General features: G+C 40.8%; 1 protein-coding gene across 11 annotated transcripts in view; it reads right to left on the bottom strand.

Annotated features, from left to right (window-relative positions):
• The window catches only part of BRSK2 (BR serine/threonine kinase 2), a 318,125-nt gene that overhangs the window by 27,778 nt on the left and 271,360 nt on the right, over positions 1 to 18,987 (bottom strand). For 6 of the 11 annotated variants that reach the window (XM_027888707.1, XM_027888706.1, XM_027888709.1 and 3 more), the window contains exons 14-17: positions 15,595 to 15,618; positions 9,746 to 9,806; positions 5,229 to 5,436; positions 4,072 to 4,120 (exon numbers count right to left, since the gene is read on the bottom strand). In XM_027888707.1, the coding sequence (XP_027744508.1) occupies positions 4,072 to 4,120; positions 5,229 to 5,436; positions 9,746 to 9,806; positions 15,595 to 15,618 (342 nt within the window). Of the gene's footprint in view, positions 1 to 4,071; positions 4,121 to 5,228; positions 5,842 to 9,745; positions 9,807 to 15,594; positions 15,619 to 18,987 lie in introns of all 11 variants that reach the window. The other 5 variants (XM_027888705.1, XM_027888708.1, XM_027888712.1 and 2 more) reach the window with 2 other exon arrangements.

The following is an 18,987-nucleotide window of genomic DNA, read 5'->3' as shown; positions in this document are numbered from 1 at the left end:
TTCATTAGTTCCATTCAGGGTGTCTACATAATGAGTGAACTCTGGTCATCCTACAAAGGAATGGAATTTCAGTACTAAGAAAGAAGATGCCAACACCATGCAAAACACAGCTCAGGGTTTCCACTGACAGCAGTCCAGCTTCACAGTTTCTTTCAGCATCAAGTAGTGGTTTCACCATAAAACAAAATTGCTCTGTTTTCTCACACTGATTGTATCAGTAAATGTTTGACTTTGCTTATTGTTTTACCAGTACACTTTGTTGACACTACCTTTTAAGTTAAACAGGCTAAAGGAAGAATTCAGGGACATGAATTTCAATAGGAAGCACTACTGAGAACTTGAAGGTAGCATCTCTGACAGGTGTGGTTTTGAGGGGAGAGAAGATGCTGTTAGCCACGAAACACAGCCAAAGAATTGCTAGACCAAACTAAACTCAGAGAAAATTCCACTTATATCAGCCATATTCTAGTAGGGAAGAATTTGGCATGAAAATGTCAGAAATGAAAAGACCTGCCACGAAGAGATTGCCTTTTTTTTTTCTTCTACAGCATACTTTATAATGCCAAGTCCGGTTTGCAGTATGGCACTGAATAGGTTTTCACTCATTTTGGTGAACATTCACCACTCAGTGGAAGAAGACAATCACTCCAGACAAGGAGAGCCATCTGCAGAAGGGATTACTATACATCAGTTTTACAGCAAAGCAATGAACAGCTGGAGTGAGTTATTAGTGGACTCACTTTCTGCAGCAAAGGCTCAGACTGAGGCAGAACAAGGACAGGCAGAGACTAGGAGAGAGAGGAGCAAACTAAGAAACTAATTTGAAGTCTAGGCCTTCAGGATAAAGAACAAAGCTTGATCTCAGTATTGTCCAGTAATTTGCACTCATTCCCCATTCCAGTCTGCTCCATGAATAAGTCGGCTCACTGCCCATTTAATGCACGTAGTAGAAAGACCACAACTGGAAGACCACTCAGCTGGGCAAATAATTATTTGCTTCATTTACTGTAGGCAGCAAAAAATAAGAGTACAGAAGGATTCACTTGCAATTTGGTAAACCAGTGCCCCCCACTCAATTAAAGTGGGCTGGAAAACTGTCACTCCCTAAAATATTCATAGGCAGCTGTAACTAAGCCACTGAGCCAGAGATTAGCATAGGGAGCAGTAAAGAGAAAGGGTCTCTCATTTAAATGGTCGTTAAGGAGCCAGGGTTAGAGTGTGAAAGAAAATTACATACTAATTAGCTCATGTGTCTCGCACACACCACAACAACTCTGCAAGCCCCTGGAGAGCTGGGGCAATAGCTCTCTGCACGTAAAGGGTCTATGCTCATTAGTAAATTAGCACCTGGTTATCTATCTAAAACGGCTGGTTGTCTTAGGCTTGGATGTATCACAGTCTGAACCAGGGCTGGCGATATGGACTCTGGGGCCCAGTGGGAGCATGGGCCTGGAAAAGTGTGCATATTTAACGGCAGATCTGCCATGTTAAAATATGGCTTTTCATTTCTGTATTGTCATTAATGCTTTTGTTGGCCCTTCATTTACAGGTCTCTTCACAAGCACAGGTAAGAAGGGGCCCAGAACATAGGGTGTTTTTTTCCCGTTCAGCATGGTCTGGAGTCTCCAGAATCCAGCTGGGCTCTCTTCCTCAGCAAGGTTATCACCCGTAATACTAACTCTGGAAGACTCACTGATAGCCTGGGCTATGCTCCAGCTTGTAAATCACTGGAATTCATTAAATAATTTTGCTGGTGTCGCATAAGATGGAGTAGATGCCAATGGCCTCTCCTGTTTCTGTAATGAACAGAATCGAGTCATAGCACACGTGCACTGACTTCTACCCCTGAAACTGGCAGAACCAGCTGCACTCATACACCTGGGGAATAGGCCCACTGAAGAAGAGACAGATTTGGAGTAAAAGAACACAATAAAGGTTTTTCTCCTCTTAAAGAGCATTAAGTGCTACTCACTTGGGTTAAAATGTGCATGAATCAGTGATCTTCAGCACGCTGAATGAGATGCTCTAGCATCTCACAAGATCAGGCTGTAAGCAGTACAAAATGTACTTAAAGAATCTTCTCTTATCATGGCAAACCTCTTAAAGGGGGAATGAGATAGGAGATACGTGGGAGAGGCTGGGTATGCAGATTACACTAGGGAATCTAATCAGGTGTCCAGTTGATGAAAAAGCAAAGAAATTAGCATGCAAATGGAAGCAGGTGCTTTATTCCTTCACATTGAATTTCTCACTCCTACTTTTGGAGTGCCTTGACTGCATTGCCGTCTGGAGAGCCTCACTGTGTTCCCTCTCTATCCCTGAGCACAGGGATCTGTAACCTCCAGAGGTCTACCTGCTTGGCATAAATAACAGCATTTCTACTTAAGCAAACGAGATTTGCAGGTTTAAAGCAGATGGAGCTAAGTCTCTTTAAATGTCATCCCGAACACATTCTCTAAGACTTTTTCACATGAGAAAGAAAAGAACTACCCAGACATGTCAAAGTGTATTACCGAGTCATCAGGTTTGTTAAATGAATGGCAGTCATTGCTGTACCAGAGAGAGCAAGGACATGTATTTATCACTCAACCCATGAGGTCAATACAGCTCTTGATAAGGATATCTTACTTCTTACAGAAAGAAAAAAAAAACCTAGACAAAAAAAAGACACGGGGAAGTGGACACTGAGCAACAGACTTCTATCGTTAAAATATAATCCAGTTCATTATTTTTTATGACTTGTATTATGTTTACTGCAGGGTGCAGCCCAATTGAACTCATTAATTTGGCAATTATACAGAAAAAGAAAAAAGGGCCTTAGGCTTTGACTTGCATCCAAACTGCCTCAAATGACAGGCACTACTTCTCTACACCAGCTTTTAAAAAGTGAGTGGGAAGCAGAGAAGGCAATAAATTAATAGAAAAATTTCCAACAACTTACATACAATGAAGAGGAGAAATTTAATTCTAAAGGTTTTCTGTTTTAATGGCCTTAAAAACACGTGAGATGAGAGCATTGTATACTTCTTTGATAATGATGTGCTAATTTTATGAAATTCTTTCATGCCTACTAGTAAATGCTCAAAAGTGTTGAAAGTACAACATATTCTATCCTTCTTCCTGCATTTCTGTTACTAACCTTTACTAATCCCTGTTTCTCCCCATTCTGAAGTCTTTATCTCTTCCCATTCTGCAGCACTGCACACAGAGTGCACATCTTACATCAGATATATACCAGGTCTGGGAAAAGTTGTTAAGACAGTCACCAATTACAAAACTTTGAGCCCAAAATTTTCATCCAAGACTCATGAATATTTCATACAAGCATCTTAACAAGAGGCCAAATTGCCTTGGTTGGCAGGGTAATTCTATGGGCATTGGGTGCACAAACACAAGCTGTGAAAATAAAAAGGAATAATTTGGCATCTGTTGCATATTAGGAAGTGTTTGGAGCAGCACTCTGGCAGGGACCCCCAAACCTGCCATGCAATGACGCACATTTGTGCAGTGAAATGGTTGAAATGTAGGCTGACTTTCAGGAATGAGTCTGGTGAATATGAAATAGCTTCTCCATGTCCCAGTGCTGCTGCCTAGAATTAACACTGCGTTCACTATCGCAGCCAAAGATTCCTCTGAATTATCTTAGCAGAGGCTTCTGCGTGTTGTCCTGAGGATGCACTCTCCTGTACTAAAAAGGAAGACTATTTACTGCACAGTTAGTGTCAGTATAAGCCACTGATTAGCCTCTCCACACCTCATCTACTTGACAAGCAAATGAAAGAAGAGAGAAGGAACATGTTACAAACCCAGTAAATTCACCAAGCTGTGAGAAAATGAGGTGGTTACTGGGAGACTGTTTCATCACCTGTTGACCCCCACTGCCATTTCTGAAGTATAGATTTTATCCAGGGTCCTTATCAGAAGAATCATTTAACATCTCTACCCCACCCACAGGATAACAGGTTACAGATACTGATCCAGAACAGAAATATGTCGGCCTATTACATTCAGGAAAGGAAATTATATTGGCATGTGGTTAAAAAAAAGGTAGCATACTGGCAAATTACTTACTCTGGGGATGATTCTGGGGTTAAATTAGACATCTCCTCTGGTGTAGGTACTGCCCACGCACATACAGACGAAGAGAGGGAAGGAGAAAAGAAATTGATGATTCAGTACACCTTCCATTTTCTGCTTGTACACCAATGAAACAACTCTGGCATTGCACCCTCTTGTATTTGCCCACTGCCTCTGCAGACTGGGTCTGACATCTGAACATTGTCATATGTCTCTAGATCACTGTATCTAATCAAATGCTGCATTTCAAGGCTCACTCCACCCTTCCTTAAATCATTATGCAATCTTGCACTGGTTTCAGACCCAAACACTGTGCCAACATGACTGCTTTACAACTGCTTCAAAGCCGAGTTGGATGCAGTTCAGTCACTGCTGCAATTCTCTGCAGTTCTCTAACCATCTCAGAGACAATGTCACTGACCATCACAGCTAACTATTCCATGGCTGTGAGCTTCCTTTACCACGGGATCACATCCCGGTACCCTGCAAAACCACATGGTGTTGGGATAGCTGCTGCTGACATCCCAGGATAATGCATGTGACTTCGGGTGCCCTTTCCCTGAATACAGAAAGCCACCTGGAACTTGAGGAAGGAAATTTTGCACATCTCAACACTCTAGAGACTTTGAAAACTGAAGTAGGCCAGCAGATATAAAATAAGGAGATTTTTACATCAATTACCAAAGGCGGTAAAAAAAGCATTAACCAAGATCAAAAAAGCTTTGCTTCAGAAGGACAATTTTAGCCTATTGCCACTGGCTGTCTTTTTTTTCGGCAGAAGGCTCAGCCTGTGGCTGTGGAGAGGCAGCAGAGCACAGCCACAGGGGAAACGGCAGAGCTTTAAGTTCACTGACAAAACAAGTGAAGAATGTGAAGTTGAATTATTCTTGTGGTCTAAGAGCCACAACAGAAATAGTCAGAGCTGTTTGTCTGGAGTGTGAAGAGGGCTCTGGAGATGCTCTTGGAGCAGGTGCAGTGGCATGACAGAGCCTGCTCACACGTGGATTAGGGCTTGGCTGATGCTATCACTCTCAGTTTCATACCAATATTCACTCCCTGGTAGATGGAATTTGCAGAGCCAGACAGGTATCTACTTCCTGATGAACAGCTGCCCAAATCAGAACCACCTGTATGTTTGGGTGAGTACTCACCTTGTAATTTCCGACGATGGAAGCGAGGAGACCCCAGGAAACTATTCTTGATGGAGTTGAGCCGTGTCCTCCATGGCATTCCTCCAATGCTGGGGCTGGATGGTGGTGTTGGGTTGGGTGTGCCTGCTGGGCTCTCCTTTGGCGTATGAACAGGTGTCCCCTTGGGGGTAGGGAGGGGACTTCCCCTTGGAGAGGGGTGAGGGGTGACCTGTATGATGGGGATAGATTTGGTGCTTGGGTCAGTACTAGAAGGGAGCAATCTAACAGGAGACATAGGGTTGGTCTGTACTTTAGGAACAGCCAGCTGTGGGTTAAAGCCGGCAGCAGGCGAGCGGCCCTGAGCGTTCTGCACAGGGTTGTTCTGGGAAGAGGGGGCGCTGGCATTGCTGGTAGGGAGTGGGTTGGATTTAGTAGACTGGAGTGGTTTTTCAGCCAATTTGCTCTTGGATGGCAAAGTCTGCGTCTTTGGGTTGGGCTGAAGTGCTGGCTTTGGTTGGAGTACATGTCCAGGCCTGGAGGCGTTCCTACAAGCATCAGGGTCCAAGGAGACTTGGGGTCGGGGAGAGAAAGGGAGGTCGGAGGTCTGAGGGGGGATGAAGAACTTTCTGATAGGCTACGAGACAGACGCAGAGTGTCCATGCACATCAAAAACAGTGAAATACGCATAGAGCGGGCGAGCAGAGAAAGGAAAGTCAGAATAAAATCCATCCGAGTCACAAAGATGCACCATGTCACAAGGAGACACAGGAGATGGAGGTGAAGGGGTAGTGGGGGGAGGGATTTTGCAAAGAAACGAAAACAAACAAACAAACAAAAAACAAAAAAAAGACATGCAGTTAGCTGGGAACACAGCATAATCAACAACAGCAGCAGCGGCAGCAGCAAGAACAACAGTGTCATAACAGGCTTCATCATATTAACCAACCACGTGTCAGCAAAGGAAAACAACAGAAAGAAAAATACAACAAAGGAACAGTAAAATAAATTAAATTTAAAAAAAATAAAGAAGAAAGTAACTCAGAAAAAAGAAGAGAGAAATGCCATCTCTCTGGGATTGTTCTGATTGCCCTGCAGTGTGAAAAGCACGATGCTGTAGGGAGGTGAGGAAGGGGAAGAAGAACCACTCAAGCCACAGACAAACTGAGATGTGCCAAGAATGGGACCACCTCTTTCAGCTCCATGTGCCCATATGCAAACCCAGTAGAGAGATGAAACTCAGAACAGGTGTGTGATACATACGGAGTGGCAGGTGATACACAGAGTTACTGCACACACCAGTCAGAACCTCTTTCCTTCCTCTTTACCCCTGACTGGCTAATGCACATCTGAGTTGCAGCCACCCATTGCAGAAAGAGGAGGAAAAGGGAGAATAATGCCACCTGGGCACCCACTCTCCTCCCCTGACCTGGAAGGTTAAATTTCTCAGCATTCACTTGGAGGCTTCGAAGCACGGAACACCACAAGAAAAATTATGAACTCAGATTGGTGTTTGATTTGTAAACTGCTACACCAAAAACTTCAGTGAGGCCTGGCAAATTTATTTATCTGGGAAGAGATAATATTTTCCATCAGACTTTATGCTTCTCCTGCAACATCCCTCATCTCATCGAAGGACAGCCTGATAATTGGAGTTTCTGTCATAAAGTGTCAGCAATATTTGGCATTAAGTCTCAAGTCTAAGAAGAGGGTGAGGTGAGCCATTGCTTTGTAAGACACAGTTTAAAAAGAAAAAGACAAGCTAAGTTCATAATCCATCACAGAGGTATCAAAATGAGATTATGATTTTTTTTTTTTTTTCTGAAACCAGAATATTTACACATATTAAGAGGCATTTTGGGAAACCATTCATACGTTGACAGCAAACAGCAATAGACAGACTTGGAAGGGTTGAAGCCTTTTAAAGGGATATTAGCAAGCTAAAAATCACATTTAAAATAAAACAAATGTCCTCACAAAACATTGGTGTTAACACCTAACAAGTACTGGAAAAATTGTAAAAACTGAAATCACTATTCAAGATATTTAGCTTTGGTCTACATTTAGATTATGATTTCTATAAATTATTACCTATGAAAAATTGTATATCACCATTATTATTATCCATTCTTAACATCTAAAAGCTGCAATCAAGCACTGTCCAGACATATCATGTACATGTAACCATGACTCAAATCTCAGTCACAGGTAAGCACATTTACTAGAGAGTTTACTTCCTGGGTTTGCTGGATTAGCATAATGTTGCCATATTTAAAAAATTGCAGAAATTTATTTAAAGCTTCATTCCTAAAATTGCATGCAATAAAGTTTTGTAATTACTTCAAAGAACTAAGAGTTAGGCCACCAAAATTAAAAAAAAAAAAAACACTATATCAAAAGATATGTATTATTATTAGGATTGTAAAATTAAGCTAAGATCTGCAATGTTGGTAAATTCTGACTGCCAATGAGAGAGAATGGGGAAAAGATGAGGAAAGTGATTAATTTGTGGAAGTCACTACCAGCATCTGAATATTAACAATTTGCAAATGACACCAATGGATAGAAGTCAACGACTGTTGATTGCAAATGTCTCCTTGCAATTTTTGTACCTTATGTGTTTGATGGTTTGAGAAACAAATATGAAAGAAATAAAAGTCAAATTCAACTCCCACTTGAGCCATTAGGAATTTGAAGAGGCACCCTTAATTACCACACTTTTTATAATGAAATGAAGAACAAGATTACGTCTCTATTCCAGCTGGTGCCATGGGGAACACCATTAGCAAGGTCTTGTGAAATCTGAGAACTTTTAGTGGCTGTTGAATTCAATTCCTCATAGAACTGAACCTCAGCACTGCATAAAATGAAATCCGTATTTGCTTTATAAAGTATGTTCTCTTTCAATAATCTAAGGTGCTATTAGAAGCATAGGTAAGGACTTAAAAAGTATATGATTTTTATTCCAACATTTCCTTTTAAGCCTCAAATTTGACCTGCCTTAATATCGTTATGATCTGCTGAAAATGACATCTGGTTGCTAAATCCCTTTGAAGACTATTTAATCAACTGCCTATTAAGTAATAATGGTAAGATACAGCAACTATGGAACAGATCTTGTCAACCTTATTCTTTGATGTAGTCCTACTGAGATATCAGAAAGTGAACCCAAGAGATCAATTAATGACACCCAGATTTAGGTTTGCTGCACTGGATGCTTATTTTGTGCACAAAACCACTTCCATGCTCCTTTTCAGGACATTTTGCAGTGGCACAAAAGTCCTCAGACCTCTGGTTCATTCCACTGACAACCAGGAGTCCCAGTGCAGAAAGAAAGAAATGGATGTTCACTGGCTCCTAGCACTTTAAAGGCACAGAGGAGACCACAAATACATTTATGCCAGTTGCAAAACAGGGTAACAATTGACAGAAACCAAGAATATCTTTCAGGAAATAGTTTAATCAAGCAAGGTGTTGGGAGCTTTACTAGCCTATAAACTTACACCTGACAGTGGGTATTCATTAATAAGAATTACAGAGAATCTTACTGGGGAATTACAATTTCAAGTACCCGGAATACTGATGTTACCTTCCTGTAACTAAGAGTAGATCCACGGGTGTATCCATACCCTAACACATGGAATATATCCCTTTCCAATGGAAGGTAGCATCTTCTCATGAAGTCAATGAAAAGTGCATAGAAACTCTCCAAAGATTCTGGGCCAGACAATCAGGCAGCACAGATTGCCACAGCCCTACAGATTTCTTGATGAGGTCTAGACTTTCGTAAGCACTGCAGTCTTAAAGGGACTTAGCTGACCTTGTCAGGCACTAGGGATACTCACTCTAATCCCTAAAGAAGTTATCAAGATGGAGGCCCCTGTCATTACACTTAGAAATTGTACTAACTTTGCAACACATGTACTGTGAGGCGTGTATTGTACTAGCTAAGTATCAGTAAGTAACAATATTTAGATGACTGTATGATTAAAAAGGGCATGTGAATGCACCTTATTTACAGGGGTTGGAATGTTCTTTACTCATCCTAGTCTGTCAGCTTCTTACTTCCCTTTTGAATTTGCAAGCCCTCAAATTTGTATAATTTATTTTCTCTGAGTTTCTAATAGAAGCTATTCTGAGGCAAACAGAAGACAGCCAGCATGGTTTGGTGCTCTACTGTGACCTAATTGAAGGCAGCTGTGAAATGGTTCCTGATTACTTGGTCTGAAGCTACACTGTATGCAGACCTCAGCTGGATAGGGCAGTATTTAGTCATAGCAATGTTATTCTATGTCCTTATGAGACTGAAAAAAGGCAAGGGCACAGTGAGATCTCTGCTAACAGTGCAGGGAACATGTATGAGAAATTCTCTGCTTGCATTTGTAAATAACATTTCCCTCACCACCCATGAAAATTTACAAGCTGCCAAGGAAAAACAAAACATCCCAGCTAAGAGCCACGGCTCTGGAGCAACAGATGCGGAAAGCATCAAGCATGTGTGAGTGAACTGGACCAACAGATCTTGAAGCAGCACCACTTACCCTTGGACTGCTGAGAGGACTGGTGGAGAGCCCAGATGATGCTCCGCTGATTGACCGAGACCTGAATGGACACAATAAGGAAAACATCTCTCAGAAAACTCAGACAAGTAATAACCCTGATCACCAGCCACCACAGGCACAGGCATGAAGTAAGGAGGAGGAGGGAGGCTGTCACTGGAAAAGCACATGACTCTTTCCTTTTCCTTCCTTTCACTACTGTCACATTTTTCAGTTGTCCCCCCTACTCAAATCAAAGAAATGCTGTTGCTCAGGGTAAATACTATTAATTCCTTTTGATTATGGCAGTTCCTCCTTTCTTTTTGGCCACCAAACACATGGAAGCAACTACATCTGACCTGTGCAAATTGAACTGCTGAATTCAAAAGGATGGTAAAGACACTCATATCGGTGTTGAGAATTCTGTTTTGCACAGACCTGGTGATCACAGAATGAGACTTTCTCTGTCACGAGCAACATGGAAAAGCACCGTGTTCACAAGACACAAAGGTAGGGGATTATTCCAGATAATAATTAAAAAAAGTCTCCTTGACCCAAGCACACAATCATTTCCTATGTGATGACTTCCCACTGAAATCAAAGATCACATTGACTTAACTCCTTCCAGCTTCTCACTGATGGTTTTCACATCTTTGCTCTCCAGAAAGATATCTTGCTGCTGCATTAAACAAGCCAGGCCTTCTCAATGGATAACGAGTTCTGCTTTTGTTGATAACTTTACTAATATCAAGATAACAGCTCAAGTGCCCTCAAAAAGAAGCCAGGGAAAACAGTAAACTGTCCTATTTGCTGAACAAGGTCACCTATACTGTAATGCTCTTATGCTCTCCAGCAAAGGCCATCAATGAAAAATGTCAGCTATTGACAATAAAATGTGCAAATGTGCTATGCTAAACATGGCGAAACAGCAGACAGGCCAAACTGCACAAACATTTCAGCAGAAGTTCTCGGAGGAGGGCTGCTCAGCAGAAAAAAAGCCACACCCTGTGTATTGCTGTACATGAGTAAGCCCCAGAGGCAGCTGCTTTCTGTCCTTTTTAAACACAAACTTGAAGACTGAAGCATCTTATAAGAAAGGACTTGGCTAAGAATCTAGTTGTTCAGCAACCACCATGCAACAATACGTCAGTACAGCAAAACTACCTATGTTTCACATATAGTAAGAGTCATGAAAGCAATTACTTGCCTTCAGGTAGCAAACACGAAAAGGTGAAATTCCTCCATATGCTTGGAAAATGGAGTGCATGGGTATATGTGTACACATGTGTCTATGTGTCGGTGTGTGTACACACACATCTATATTAAAAATTGATATAGGTCAGATAGCTGATGTGAGCTTATACATAAAACAAATTTAGACCATAAACTGTGTCAGTTTACTCTCTTCTGCTGTAGAATGAAACAAAAAAATCGGTTTCTCAAGTGTTCTCCTGACATATATTGCTAAAAATATTTGAGCAGTAGAATCCTTACAAAATCTGTGAACTGCAAAAGAGGAAATATTTCCAAGGAAAGAATAAGCTACAACTGAACACAATGGCAGGTTCTGTTTTCTCTATTTGTATCTTCTGCAGAAATTACTCACTGATGATTTTCTTTATATCTCACTGCAGTTAGTCCATCATAATAAGTTGGTGAAATGCAGAACCCCAGTCTTGGCCAGATTAAACCTAAATTGGCACCATGAAAATCTCGGGCACTCATTCTATGGGGAAACTCCCCACTTAGGTTTTTCCTTGTACCCTGCTCCACTCTGCCCATCACAGTGCAGCAGTAAAAAACTAGAAGCTCACTCTTGGCATTTTCTGGTTTGAACCTAAATTTTCACCATCGTGATCTGAGGCACTCATAAAGGTTTATGCAAAGTAATTTTAAGGGAAGAACTGTCTGCTCCACTTTTGAAAGGCTACTTTATGTGCCTTTCCTATAACTGAAGTAGCTGACTGCACCACAGATGTGTCATGCAGATGGGGAGCCCATTTAGTTAAAATCTTCTTTGCATGAATCATCAGGAAAAGCTTCTTCTAAATCATAAATTGCAACAGGATCCTATAGAGTATCTTGGACAAATGTGGAAGGCATTCAGGTGCCCAGAATTGCAGTTAAACACCAACTTACAGTTAAAGGAGATGTTCCCACCAACTCCTAATTGTGGTGGGAAAGTCCTCTCTGACGCTTACCTGAGTGTCAGGATACTTGATTAAAAGTTCCAATCTCCAATTTCTTTTTGCAATCAGGTGTTTCCAACAGTCCTGAATTCTCCCTTCCCAACCCTACTGTCTCCTATTTTTTTTTTAACAAAAATGATCACACACATGGAGGGCAAAATATAGCAGCCCCCACCTCCCATTTCCCAGTTCCTTATTGGAAGCAATATTTGAAAAATAGTTGTTGTGTACTGTGTTTTCATCCAGCCTAGGAGTCTGAGGCAGGGACATAAGAGAGAGTTAGTATGAAATCCTCTTGGAAATGCATTCAGTATCCATATGACTGCTATTGAATAAGCTTTATTTCTGCTGCTGATTTATATGCAAAATAAGTAAGAAGTAAAGTAGGCCCTATATCAAGTTTCAGTTTGTCCACACTGGATATTGTATATAGGAGCAATCAAAAGATTTTAAAGAAACCTCTGTTAATTTTAAATGTTGGGGTGCAAAGAGAGCTGTACGTTTTCAAAACTTCTCCTCCCTTACCAGAAAGTGCTGCTATGGGATATGACACTCAGACTGAAGAGATCTTCCTTGCCACTTTTTCAATTTATCAAATCTCCCATAACGTACCTTTATAAATGGGACACAGTTTCCAAGCTGGCTATGAAAACTCAGTACCCTGGCCTACCATGTGGTTCAATATTCCAGTACAAAAATGCTAACAGGCAAAAATGACAGATTTGTCCCTCTCATCAAGATCACCTTGGCTCAGCAATGCTATAATTCAGTTTGTAAAAAAACCAACCACATGCACTGCTCCTGTATCTCAGAGTCAGGTGGACAGAACTGGGACAGGGCCAAAAGAAAGTAATGAAAATGTTGCATTATGCTGAAATGCTGTAGTGAAAGAACAGAAAATTTAAATTTTTATCCCTCTCATGAGAAAATGAAAGTCTGAGGCTCTACTAGCAGCACATTAGTAAGGCAGACTCTCATGTCTTACGTGTAGAAAGAGGAAAAAAATATGACATTACCTTATCTCCATGGCTATGAACTGAATTTATTCAGTGGGAAGTATCTGTTAGTGAATAACCTCCTAAGAGTCTTTAGAGGCATTAAATGTTATTGGATGTATTAAATTTGTAATTATTCCAATAACTTAATAGTAAATGCAACAATCCAGGAAACTATGAACATTTTGAATGACTCATTTTGTTCTGTGTTTTGCATTGCCGTATGCCTGCACACTAACTCAATGGAAGTCATCAAAACATTGTTGAAAATATAAGCAGAAGAGTCAGTGCAATTGCTCAGATAAAGAGCATTCCTTCAGACACAATTGCCACATTTAGAGACGCAAGGAGAAACTCTTTAGTCCCTTCCCTGGGAGCAAGTGACACAGTTGTTTTTCCAAGCCTGGAGGGAGGGATTAAAGAAAAACCATCAAGAAGCTAGACCCAAGCTTAGGAGGGCGAAGATGCAGAGGGCACTATAAACATAAGGTGGACACTGAGACCATTGCAGGCTGTTCCTCTCATTCTGCAGACTGACGATAATCTGGAGATGTCTGAGCTATGAAAGAGAGAGGCAAAGGACTGAAACAAAATGTGCACGTGTGAGCTGTAGTTTGTAGCTGTGATGATTTTATACCTTATTCAATCTATTTGATACTTCAAAGCATCAAAGGTAAAAGGTCCTTAGTTTTAAAGCATTTTTTAACTCATTTTAGCCAGCTGCTGTCAAAGAGTAAGCTGTGCTAGGCCCAATTCATGTCAGAGCAGTGTTCTCTTGCTGGTGAAACCGAGGGGCTGGAATCCAGTTTCCAGCTGGTTTCAGAGAACCGCAGAATTTCTTGGGAGCAGTAAGAAGTGAAGGGCTGAAGCCTGACACTGCTGAGGTGTAGACGGAGAGAAACACAGAACAGACAGAAAAGCGCAGCTGACCTGGTAACCATACTATACATATAGCACATGTACAGAGCATCTCTACGTAGCCTTTCTCTCAGATTAGTTTTCAAGTGCTTTAAGCAGTGCATCTGCTCGTACACACCAACAGAGCATAAAGGCTTCACAGCCACATTTAGGTCGGACTCATTATTTGTTTTTTCTTCGAATAACCGTTTCACAGAATTTTTTCTTGCAATCAAAGGGGAGTTTGGTGCCTTGTTGCAGTCCCAGCAGAACTTGCTTTCATAGCACAGTTTTACCAGGATGCTGAATACAGCCTCTTAGCTGGTCAAGCTGGAGCCATGCTTCCAAGAAGGGGAGCCTGCAGCATGCATGCAGCATGCAGTAATGCATCAGACTTGTGTCCCTGGGTGAAATGCCTTAGAAATTTTGAATTGGTTTCCATGTGTAGTTTTGAAACTCATTTCAAAAAATATCCAGCCACCCCCTAATTTGCTTCAAGTGTAAATTGGGTGGAATTTGATACTCCTCTTTCCTTGCTCACTCAAACCCCCCAAAAAACTAAACTGAATTTCAGGGTATGAAACCCCTGAAATTGACCTGAATTAATATGCAATAGGTGTATTAAATTTCATCACTATTACTCGTGGGAGTCTAAAAGATACAAACTGTGCTTCCTTACTCTCTGATTTAGGGAATATGAATAGAATACTTCTGTTGTTTCACTGTCTTACAATCCCAAATGTGCAAATAATACTGTAACAGCTCTTACTGGGAATACTTGTGCTTAAGTCAGAAGGTCTGCTCATGGTAATAACTGCTTGTAAGATGAAGCCTTGCAAAGAGTACAGAGAAAGGAGCGCAGGTGTTGGTAACACACCTCTTTGTCCTTTCAGCATGTACAGAGGGTGATGCTGAACAGCACCACCCTCCTTAATTGGCCACTTACACTAGAGTTCCATTTATAAACGGTTTAGAAAGAATTAATAAATAGTAAAACACGCTACAAACATGAGAAGCACATGTTACTGGTGTTAATTAGCTTTCTCAATATGTACCCTCTCAAGAAGCTTTTAGTATAGTCTGTAATGATACTACAATGGTTTTATTAAATCATTTATTAATATAATATTCTCCTTCTCCTAAGTATTTATAAATGGAATTTTAATTTGAAGTGTGATTGCATTCTTAGTTGTACCTATATTGTCTTTATTGAAAATAAAGAGCTTTGAAGATATAGCTTTCTCTAGGGCCATCTGTTCACCTCTTAAGAAAACATTCTAAAAAGAGAGGGAATACCCAGCATTTTTTTAATAATATGGATGGGATTCAGTTTCATTTAAAAAAAAAAAAAGAAAAAAAAAGAAGAAAAATGGATAAATTAGGATTAAAATTAAATGGAGGATAACAAACAGATACAAAAGTGCTAAACAGAGAAGGGAGGTTCATTCTCAGAAGGTATCCTGGTACCTGCATAGTGTCTGAGGATAGTTTTCTGTATCCACAGACATTGAAACAGAGGGAAAAATAAGAGAACAAAAAAGAATCCAAAAGTAAATTATATGGAGCCTGAGTACAACATGAAAGCTCATAAACACACACAAAAGCACCAAAAATGCTTCTTCCCACATCTCTCTCTCTCTCTCTCCCTGCTGTAAAGCCTCATTCACTGAAGAGTCTGAGCCTATATTGTATTTGTAAACTGCAAATGAAAAGTTCTCTCTACAAGATACAACAGGTCCCGCAACAGGAATAATCCAAAACTAGAGCTTACCCCAACGGATCAGCACTCGCCATCCTCGGAAAGGAAAAATGAAGAGAGAGGGAGAGAGAGAAAGAAAGAGAGAGGGGTGTGGAGGCAGGTGGAGAGAAGAGTAGGAAAAGCAGAGTGAAATACTGTTCGGAGAACTGAACGGTCATAGTTATTGCCACTGGTGCCTATGTCTTCAGAGACCAGGAACACTAGGGGGACAGTTTCATTTACCAGAAATTAACTTTTGTCCCACTCACAATATTGCAGACCCATCCAACTTTGGCACTGAGGAATATGGAGAGGGACATGCTAAGGCTGTAAAAAAAATTCCCAGCCAAATCCCAATTAAAGTAGTCAGCAGAGCAATGGGGTTCATACTTCATGCTGCATTTCTTTTCTGCCTCTTACAAAAGGCACAGTTACATCACACTGTTATCAAGAAAATTGGGGTTTTTTGTCCCTAGTTTGCTCAGTGCAGTGTCCCTCTGTCCCCCAAGCTGGCCTGGTAAGAAGTACTTTTTTTTTTGCCATGAATGAACTGTGAAACGTATTGGTTACTAAAGCATGCATTTCTGAGCCAGCCCGGGAGCCCAGGGTACAAGATTGTAGCTCAAGCTGTGAATCTGCTTTGATATTGCCTTATTAGTCATGATGGTCTTATAGTCAGGAATTCACATCAGCTAGAACATACCAGCTCAGCAACCCAGCACTTATCTCTGTGGATGCCATCTTGTGCTCCATCTCATTTTTCATTTAAAATAAATTCAGTCTCTGGGCCTTATGGGTTGCAAAGGAAATCTTTCAAATGTGAATGCAGAATAAATCAATGCTGCACTGAAAAGAGTCTGAAAAAGCAGTTCTAAAAGCAGACTGAATCTCTGGCATGTTGACTTTGAAGGCTAATGACAATTGAAAATGTCAGTATTCTTAATTTTTAACTAGTAACCAACACATTCAAAATGGAAAAGAATAGTCAGGTTATTAAGTTTTCAGGGGTGCAGATAAGCAGTTTCAGGAAAGCGTCACCACCTTTTCACATTAACAAAGATTAGATTAGAAATAAAAAAAACAGTTTGGTGTTATTAAGCCAAATTATTTTCAAGTTGGATGCAATGCTTTTTTTCCTCTCTGTCATTTTCTCTCTCTCATTCTCTCCATTTTTAATAACAGGCTCCCAAGCTGCCAGAGCTACCTCTGGCTGGGTGAGGAAAATCCATTCTCCACAAGACAGACTCCAACAGAAATGCCAAATTTAATATATGCCCAGTAGATTTCACAGTTTACTGCTCAGTGCAACTAGCCATGCCTCCAGTTACATCAACATTGCAAGTGCTGGGCTGGGCAACCAAGGCAGTTTTGAGAACAGTTGAAATGAAAACTTAGTTAGAATAGGACAAAAAAGCTGTAGTGCTACGCATTGATAGAGAAGTGGAAAGAAGCATTACAGTAAGTTCTTTTTCATCTCTGAGTGACACTCCATTTATATTTCAGTCTGGAGTGTAAATTTGGGTAAGATATAATTCATATATATACAAATATGCACATATTTAGGGACAAATGCTGTCCTGAATTGTACCTGTACAAATCTATCTACAGTGATGTAACTGAGAAGAGCAAATTGACACCCATTGTATACTGGAACCTGTGTGTATATTTACACAGAAAATACACCCGTATTCATACATGCAGAATAATAAAATGTAAATAGAGTGGGTGCAAGAAGGTTCAATAATGTTTCTTTCAAGTCATTTTCCCAACCGGGAAGGCACTGAAGAAGTTAACAAAGAGAATGGAAAGCAAATTGACAATAGGGTAAAGGAAAAGGGAAATGAGGTTTAAAAAAAATGAACAATCCCAGGACACAATAGACCCAGAAGCGCAGACATGTGCATTCCCTATAATATTGAAGCAAGTGAACTACGGAGCTGCAGCAACCCAGATACAGAAGAAGAGAAGCACTGAAAGGGGGTGAAAAAAAGTCAGAAAGAAAGAAAAAGAAAAAGAAAGGGACAGTGGCCTCAGCTACTAAGACAACCATGTGCATCTAGAGGGAAGGGACCCTTAAAGATGCAGTATTCCTTTAAAAAAGATATCATAAAATTGGACAATTAAGCACTGGACAAAAATTTAATGGCCACCCTGATTATCTGACCCTACTTTGCTGGGGTTCACTTTGCTGCCAATCCCTTCTTTTCACGTGGTTGTGTGCAGATCTAGAATCCAGGTTCTTCCCACCACTGAGGTCCTTCATTTTAACTCTCAGAAGTAGGTGGGAGGGAAGATCACAGCAAATGTGATCCTCAAAAAATCAGCCTGGTCCTTGAATGAGCAGGACCTTGGGTGATCCTTGTGCAGTGCTCTAACCTTCTCCTCCTGTTGTCTGAAAAATACCACCTCTGAGAGGGAGCATGAAATGCCTATGTGGATTTAACAAATTCCCCCTGAAATTACTGAAGGGTCATTTCCTCTGCTTCAACACAGCCGCAGCAGCTGCCAGAGATGGACAGAGGGACAAGGAATGATGGTAGGAACATCTGCTGAAAGACCCCTCTCTTGTAGCAGATAAAATTTCTGCATTTCTCTTACTGGACCTGACTTCCAATTACTGTGAAAAACCTCTTATTTGGACTAACTTTTAAGGCAAGAAGTTCCACATGTTCAAGAACCGAACTTACATATAGGGGAAATCAGAGAAAGGAACAGGAATTTCCATGTCTATGTTAACAATCCAGGAAAGCCCAGGCACTATAGGCTGTATAACCAATACTGCTTCATGGCTGTGGAACTAAGAGGTTGCCAGTAGTTCAGGTCCAATGCTTGTTGGTATTTTGGCATCTTAAATAGGGTGCTTTACACACCACATGAGGCACAGTCTCTCCTGCAGATGCATGATGTTCTACACTGTGGCAGGTTCAGGACTTGAAACACTGCCTACAAAAGACTGTCTCAGCCTGCAAAAGGCCAAAACAGGGGCTGTCCCTCACACATCCTGCAAGTAAGTCTCCTGGGGCTTAAAGGCCATACTTATCTTTAAACAGAAAGATTTCTATGAAAAGGGGAAATGGAAAGAAGAATGGTTTGCCAAGTTCATAGGTTCCTTTAAGGAAGCCATTGCTTCTCCCTTTTTGAATCATATGTCACACTCCTAACCTTTGTCAAAAATGTATAAGGAGTATATTTTGATGAGGAGTTATCCATTGGCATGCCAGCTTTCAACACAGAGAAAAATTCTCTTCCTCTGAGACCACAATTTTAGAAATAATATGTCCACTAAAAACCTTCCCAAAAGTCTAAACTTTTTTTTGTGTTCATGGAGTCCACACAAGTCCACTTAAACTCCCTAAATTTGGTGGCCTGTTTGTCTTCCTTTGTGCCTCTATTCACAGTTGGGAGCAACCCTTTTTGTTATTCTTC

Source organism: Empidonax traillii, unplaced genomic scaffold, assembly GCF_003031625.1.
Source record: "Empidonax traillii isolate 1590-97213 ecotype Southwest subspecies unplaced genomic scaffold, ASM303162v1 scaffold245:size1430315, whole genome shotgun sequence".
Taxonomy (NCBI): Eukaryota; Metazoa; Chordata; class Aves; order Passeriformes; family Tyrannidae; genus Empidonax; species Empidonax traillii.
Note: the sequence above shows the minus strand (reverse complement) of the source record. Positions and strands in the feature narration are given on the sequence as shown.